This window comes from Elephantulus edwardii, unplaced genomic scaffold (assembly GCF_000299155.1).
Source record: "Elephantulus edwardii isolate Elephantulus edwardi_28Jun2011 unplaced genomic scaffold, EleEdw1.0 scaffold00178, whole genome shotgun sequence".
NCBI lineage: Eukaryota > Metazoa > Chordata > Mammalia > Macroscelidea > Macroscelididae > Elephantulus > Elephantulus edwardii.
The window spans coordinates 5,406,751-5,414,913 of record NW_006399928.1 but is presented as its reverse complement, the minus strand read 5'-3'; the positions used below and the strand labels follow the sequence as shown (position 1 = coordinate 5,414,913).

The following is an 8,163-nucleotide window of genomic DNA, read 5'->3' as shown; positions in this document are numbered from 1 at the left end:
GTAATTGGGATGGGTGTGTCAGAGGCGGTGCGGTTGGCGCAGGATAGAGCAGGGTTTAGGGCTGTTGTGCATAGGGTCGCTATGAGTCGGAAACGACTCAACTGTACATAACAACAACAACAACAAGCTTTTTTAAAAATAATTTAATGATGTCCCTCATCTTTTATGGTGACTTTTACCTTGAAGTTTATTTTATCAGAGATCATTACTGCTACTCCTATTTTTTTTTTTTTCATTTGCTTGGTATATTTTCTTCCATCCACTGATTTTTAGTCTCTCTTTGTCTTCACTTCTCAGGTGTGTCTTCTGCAGACAGCATATTATAGATTTGGGATTTTTCTACAAAAAATGTTGGTTTGCATATAATCATTCATATAAGGGTTTCGGTTTTTAATTTAATCTGCTACTCTTTTTCTCTTTACTGGTGTATTTAAACCATTCACATTCAGCATGAGTATTAAAAGCTTTTAGTGTTTAAATTTTATTTGGGTCTGTTTTATGTTTTTCTTCTGGTCACTTTTATCCATCCAGTTTTCTGTGGTGTCTCTGTAAGATAGACTTCCTTTAGCATTTTTTAAAAGATTTAATATTTTTTTCTTTCTTCTTTTTTTTCTTGTTGTGTACCATTGAATCGTACCTGACTAGCACAGAAGGAGCTTTCCCCTCCTTCTCCAGTAGAGCATTTGGTGAATTCGAACCAACACCTTCAGGATTGTAGTTCAGCTTCTTTGCCACTAAGCCAGCAGAGATCCCCCCAACCCCCTGTGCCATTTAGCATTTTTGTAGCATAGTCTCATGTCACAAATTCCCTTAGTTTCTGCTTTTCTGACTATATCCTTATACCTTTGTCATGTTTGATGTACTTTTCTAGATAACAGGATTCTCAGTTGGCAGTTATTTTCTTTCAGAGTCTTGAATATATCATCCCACTATCTTCTTGTTTGCATGATTTCTGCTGAGAAAATGGCACTTAATCTTACTGATTCTCCTTTATAGGCAATTCTTCATTATTTTTTTCTTGCTGATTCCAGAACTTTCTCCTTACCTTTGATTCTGGGAATTTGAATGTAATATGCCTTAGTCTATTTTCTCATTTTTCATGATGCAGGGAAATTTTCTTCTAGTACCTTTTACACCATTTTTTTCCAGTGCCCCTTTTTTTACTTCTTCCTGTTCTGGAATTCTGATTACCCATATGTTATTCCTCTTGATAGCATCCCACATAATTCTTAGACTTTCTTCATTTTATTTCCTTATTGTTTCTACTTTATGCTTAGTAGATCAGTGCTGACAGTTCTATCTACTGACTCTGTGTTCCATCTCTTCAATTCTCCTCATCATTCCCTCCAATACATTAACAGCTTTGAGACATCAGTCTTATTATTCTAGATTGTTTTTTATTGTTTTTCTATGGTTTCTAGAATTTCATAGATTTTATCTGGTTTGTTCTGTATTGCATTTTAAAGTTTCTCTGGGTCTTTGCCTGTAGTTTTCTTGGAGCCAGTGAAACCACTTAATTCCTTTTAATTCCACCTCAGGAAGTTCTATAATCCTTCCCTCATCCACGAAATTCATTGACTGTGTTTTGATAACTTATTTGGGTGACACTTTGCTTTGGGTTTGTGTGGAGTCTGAGATGTCTGCTTCTTCCATGTATTGGGATGATAGTGTTCTTGCAGACAGAAAAAGGAAAAGACTTTTGTTGTATTTTTTTTTTGTTGGTGGTATGGTTCTTTGGATTCGTAAATCCAAATGAAGACTTTGATCTATAGAGAGCTGTTCTTCCACCCTGGCTAGGTCTTCAGCAGAGTTTCAAAGAAAACTACTCTGGATCTCAACTAGGGCAGAGTCTTTGTGTGTCTAGCAGTGATATGTCCACACTTCTTCAGCTCTTTCAAAGCAGAAATCTAAAATGTCAGTTGGGTACAGTGGCAGGGGTCTGATTTTGGGGAGGGAGGACCACAGATCTCACTGTGAGGGACCCACTAGGGAAGCAATACCCACTGGGAGGGGGCAGGTACTTCAAAGGAAGGGTAGATATTCCTCCTCACCCTGACAGCCAGAAGAAGAGGGCTGATGATCATGGCCCTCCCTCTAGGTTGTCTTCCATGTGGATACAGAGACAGGCTGGAGCTCAGGGACCTCCCTTCTGCATGGTGGAGTGAAGGACGCAGCAGTAGGCTAAGGCGTGGGCTCGAGTTCCTCCCTCCCTGTAACACATCATTTTAACATATATTTGAAAGATGGTAATTCTAGGTACAGAGAATGCCATTTGGCTTTTAAAATTTTATCATGCTTGATAAAGCAGAGGGTAAGGAAGAGAAGATCCTCAAAAAAATGGATTCACTTACTAGCTGCAAAACTCGGTTTGAGCATGACAGTGATTATGTGAATAGTGAAGGATACTGCAAAATTTTGCTCCGTTGTTTATGAATTGGAGTCAACTGGATGGCATCTAACAACTGTGAGTAAGCTTCTTGAATTAGACTATATATATATATATATATATATATATATATATATGTTTTGTATATTTTCATTTCTTTTACATAGTAAATGGTCACTCATTACTTTGCACTGATTTTTTAGAATCAAGTAGATAGTGAGAAGGCAAAGAAAAATCTCCTTTATTCTATTTTAGGTTCTAGACGAAGGGCACAAAACAAAATTGACAATAATCTGTGCTCGTGGAGTTTATATACTCCTCAACTCAGAGATAGTGAGCCAATTCTGACTCATAGAGACCCTCCACTGGGTTTACAAGGCTTTTAACTGGAAAAAAACTGCTCATTTTTCTTCTATGTTGGTGCATTCAAGCCACTAGATATTCACAGCCTTTTAGTTAGCAGTACAACATGCCACCCCAACAAAATGATAATAATAATAATTTTTAAAAATTAAATATCAAGTATATTATATAGAATGGCAGATGCTAACAGATGCTGCCCTATACGTGCTCACCAAGTTGTGCCAAGAAATCTGGAGAACAACCACTTGCAACTGACTGGAAGAGATCTATATTTGTTCCCATCCCAAAAAAAGGTGACCCAACAGAGTGTGGAAACTATAGAACAATATCATTGCTTTCACATGCAAGCAAGATTCTACTGAAGATTATCCAAAAACGACTGGAACAGCACATCAGCAGAGAATTGCCAGAAGTCCAGGCTGGGTTTAGAAGGGTTCGTGGTACTACGGATATTGTAGCTGATGTTAGATGGATCTTAGCTGAAAGCAGGGAATACCAGAGGAATGTATATCTGTGTCATTGACTATGCAAAGGCATTTGACTGTGTGGATCATAACAAACCATGGTTGACTCTGAAAAGAATGGGAATCCCACACTTGATCGTGCTAATGAGAAACCTATATTTGGACCAGGAGGCAGTCGTCAGAACAGAGCAAGGGAACACTGCATGGTTCGAAATTGGGAAGGGCATACGCCAGGGATGTATCCTGTCTCCATACCTTTTCAACCTGTATGCAGAACAGATTATCTGGGAGGTTGGGCTCTATGAGGAGAAATGCAGGGTCAAGATTGTTGTTAGATCTATCAACAATCTTCGTTATGCAGATGACACAAGCCTGCTTGCTGAAACATAGGAGGACCTGAAGCGCTTGCTGCAGAGGGTCAAGGACTGCAGCCTTCAATATGGATTGAGGCTCAATGTCAAGAAGACAAAGATTCTCACCACTGGACCAATTGGCAGCATCAGGATGAATGGTGAAGAAATTGAAATTGTTCACAGCTTTAGTTTGCTTGACTCCACAGTCAACACTCTTGGCACCAGTAGCCAGGAAATTAAAAGGTCTATTGCCATGGGGAAAGTCTCCTCTTAGGGACCTCTCCAAAGTACTGAAGAGCGATGTTGTCTCTCTGGAGACTAAGGTGCATCTGATACAGGCCATGGTCTTTGCTATCACTTGTTATGCGTCAGAGAGTTGGATAATGACTAGGGAAGATAGAAGGAGAATTGATGCCTTTGAGTTGTTGTGCTGGAGAAGAGTATTGAGAGTACCATGGACTGCTAGGAAAACAAACAGATTCATCCTGGAAAGAGTTAAACCGGGTGGCTCCTTGGAGGCAAGGATTCTGCGGCTCCGTCTAACATACTTTGGACATGTTGTAAGGAGAAACTGGTCCTTGGAGAAGGGCATCATGCTTGGGAGGGTGGAGGAACAGCTCAGGATGGGAAGGCCCTCTATGAGGTGGATTGATTCAATGACTGGTGTAATCAGGATGGGAATGTCATTGGCACGGGACAGAACAGAGTTCAGGGGTGTTGTACATAGGGTCACTATGAGTCGCAAGCGACTCATAGCACATAACAACAACAACCACAACATTATATAGAATAGAAGATTGAAAGTCAGTGGAAAAACATAGCAAGGTAATGGAGATTAGGGAGCTCTGGTGGCATAGTGATAAAGAGTTGCACTGTGAACCCAAAGACAGGCAATTCAAATCCACCAGCTGTTCCACAGAAGAAAAGTTGGACATTTCCTCTCGTGCCACTTACTGCCTCTGAAAATATGCTTTAGGAGCAGCTATGGAACGGCTCTGACTTGACAGCACACAACAACATCAACAATGAGGAGTAGAAGTCTTAATGGAGATACTGAAATAGAAAATATTGTAACAATAAGTTACATGTAATATGTCTGATAAGTGTATATTTTGCAGGTGTTATTGTTGTTGTTTTCCCAACCTAAAATCTTTCTAAAGGCAGCGTAGTTATGGCTTTACGCTATAATACTGGTGGAACACTGGTGGCCTAGTGGTAAGGAACCGCACTGCAATCCCAAAAACACATGGTTTGAATCCATGAGCTGCTCTGAGAAAGAAGTATAGGCAATCTCCTGTGCAATTTACTGCTTCTGAAAACCTGTTGGAGGGTCAGCTATAAGTTGGTTTCAACTCAATAGTACACAAAACAACAATTGTGTGTAGTACGTAACACTGCTAACCAAAAGATTGGTAGCTAACTACCAGTTAGCAATCTACCAGTTGTTCTTCAGCAGAGTGGGCAGTCCTCTCCAATTAAGATTTATAGCTTTGTAAACTTGGTGGAGGATAACTATGAATTAGGATCAACTGGACAGCAGTGGATCCCCACAAGTAATCTGAATATTTGTAGCTAGTCTATGCCAAAAGGTCATCCCTGTCTACTTCCTTTTGTACAGAATGAACCTTAAGTTTTCTAGTCCAAACTTGCATCTTGGCACATGGAAAGTGTAATCTCTTGGAAAGCGTATTTAGACTATCAAGCCTCTCACTGATCTGTGATTACTCAGAGTCTACCCAGTGAAGGACACATAGAAGTACTTAGTGTATCCTTACAGCTTTCTTATCAAAACCTTGTTTACCACAGTTTGTTATTTGATCTATTCTGTTTTGCAGTGTCATGGACTTTCTGTGGAAGGTTTTGTACTCCCTTCTTCTACCACTAAGGAGGTAAGTGTCTTCACCTTCCTGTGGCTTTCACATTTGTGTGGCTGATAGTTTTTCTGGTGGAATTATTTCAGTGATCTCTCTTCAAAGTAAAAGAGAGATAATATTTGTATTTAAAAAAATATGAGGCACCCAGTGACACGGTGCATTACATGTTGAGTTGCTAAATGAAAAGATGGCAGTTCAAATCTACTTGGCAATCTATAGAAGTATGGCTTGTAAATATTTACAGCCTTAGAAACCAATGATTGAGAACAATCTTGGCAGAAGCAGTCAGGAATCAAAAGATGAATTGCATTGGGAAAATCTGTTGTCAGTGACATCTCCAAAGTGCTGAAGAGAAGCGATGTTAGTCTAGAGACTAAGGTGTGCCTGATCCAGACCCTGGTCTTCACAATTATTTGTTACATATCAGAGATCTGGAAAATGACTAAGGGTGACAGAAAAAGAATTGATGCCTTTAAGTCGTGGTGCTGGAGAAGAGCATTGAACATATCATGAACTGCCAAGGCAGCTAATAAGTATGTCCCAGAAGGGTTGAAACCAAGTTGCTCCTTGCAGGCAAGGATTTTGGAGCTCTGTCTGACATACTTTAGGCATGTTTCCAGGAAGGAAAAATCCTTAGAGAAGGAGGAAAACCCTGGATGAGATGCATTGACACAGTAACTGGAGTAATGGGAGTAGGTGTGGGGGAGACAGTGAGATTGGCTCAGATAGGGCAGAGTTCAGAGCTATTGTGCATAGGATTGCTATGAGTTGCAGTCAATTTGATGGCACATAACAACAAATCCAATAGAAGGTTATTCTGAGTCAGAATCTACTTGAAGGAAGTGTTTTTTTTATAAGGACAGTTTCTAGTAGTGATTATGTTAGGCTGGTTTGTGTGACTATTGCTAATGATGAATAAGGCAGAAATTATAAAATATATGAAAATTAGTGGCTACCTATTTCCTTCATCCTTCAGTTTTCACTCTTTTCTCCTAAGATGCTTGTAGAACTATATTATAAACCAGCTGTTCCTATTGTTGTTGTTAGGTGTCATCGAATATGACTCATAGTGACCCTATGAACAACCGATGTGAATCCTATCCTATCCCATGCCATCCTCACAATCTCAGATATTGTGACCTCAAGCTCATTGTGACAGTCACTTTGTCAACCTCCCTACTTCCTCCATCTTCCCAAGCATGATGTCCCTCTCTAAGGAATAACCTTTCCTAGAAATGTGCCAAAAATATCTGAGACAAATCTTCATCATCTTTGCCTTCAAGGAGCACTCTGGCTGCACCTTCTCTAAGACTTATCTATTTGGTCTTTTGGCAGTCCGTGGGATCTTCAACACTCTTCTCCAATACCACAGTTCAAAGACATCAGTTCTTCTGCCATCCTTATTCACTGTCCAGCCCCCAAATGCATAGCAAGTGACTGAAAAGATCATGACCTGAATCAGGCACACATTAGTCCTCAAATTGACATCATTGCTCCTCAATAATTTAGAGAAGTCCTTGACTACAGACTTTCCCAGTGCAATACATCTCCTGATCTACTGGCTGCTGGTACCAGGTGCATTGATTGTGGACCAAAGTAATATGAAGTTGTTGACAGTCTCAATTCTTCCTCCATCTAACATGATGATGCCTATCAGTCCAGTGTTGAAGATCTGTTTTCTTGGTAATGAGTTGCAATTCATATTGAAGGCTGCAGTGTTTAACCTTCTGCAGCAAGTGCTTCAAGTCCGCCTCACTTTCATCAAGCAAAGTTGTGTCATCTGCGTAGTGAAAACTATTGATGAGTCTTCTTTCAATCCTGATGCCACCTTTTTCTTCAGAGTCCAGCTTCTCAAATAATCTTCCCACCATATAGATTTAATAGGTATAGAGAAAGGATACAATTCTGAGGCACACCTTTCCTGATTTTAAACCATACAGTGTGCTCATGTTCTTCACACGACAGCCTCTTGGTCTAGGTATAGGTTTCACACAAGCACAATAAAGTGTTCTGGTATTCCCATTCTTCTTAATGTTAGCCATAATTTGTTATGATCCATACAGTCAAATACCTTTGCATAAAGCACAGACAGATATTCTAGTATTTTTTGCTTTCAGTCAGGATCCATCTAACATCAGCAATGGTGTTTCTAGTGATACTGCCTCTTCTAAATCCAGCTTGAACGTCTGACAGTTTAATGTCTATGTACTGTTCTAGCCATTTTTTTCCTAGCCATTTTTTAAATCATACTCAGTAACATTTTGTTTGTGTGTTGTATTAATGATATTGTTCAATAATTTCCAAATTCTGTTGGATCACCTTTCTTGGGAATGAGAACAAAAATTGATTTTTTCCAATCAATCAGTCAGGCAGCTGTTCTCCAAATTTCCTGGCATGGACTGGTGGGCACATCCAACACTGCATCTGTCATTTGAAACATTTCAATTGGTATCCCATCTATTCCTGGGATCATATTTTTGCCAAAGTCTTCAGTGTAGCTGTTCTTGGTTCTAACTATATGTCAGAGTGATGTAGATACATATCTCCAGTTTATTGAATTAGAATTTCCAGGAATGGTACTTCAGCATCTTTACTTTTTAAAAGGCGCATTGCCATGGGAAAGTCTGCTGTTAGGGACCTCTCCAAAGTGCTGAAGGGTAGTGGTGTCTCTCTGGAGACTAAGGTGCGTCTGATACAAGCCATGGTCTTCACAATCACCTGTT

The 8,163-nt window shown here is 39.7% G+C and overlaps 1 protein-coding gene across 4 annotated transcripts in view; it reads left to right on the top strand.

Moving 5' to 3' along the window:
• The window catches only part of PHKA1 (phosphorylase kinase, alpha 1 (muscle)), a 742,463-nt gene that overhangs the window by 721,302 nt on the left and 12,998 nt on the right, over positions 1-8,163 (top strand). For all 4 annotated transcript variants that reach the window (XM_006895993.1, XM_006895991.1, XM_006895992.1 and 1 more), the window contains one exon: positions 5,402-5,455. In XM_006895993.1, the coding sequence (XP_006896055.1) occupies positions 5,402-5,455 (54 nt within the window). The remainder of the gene's footprint in view (positions 1-5,401; positions 5,456-8,163) is intronic.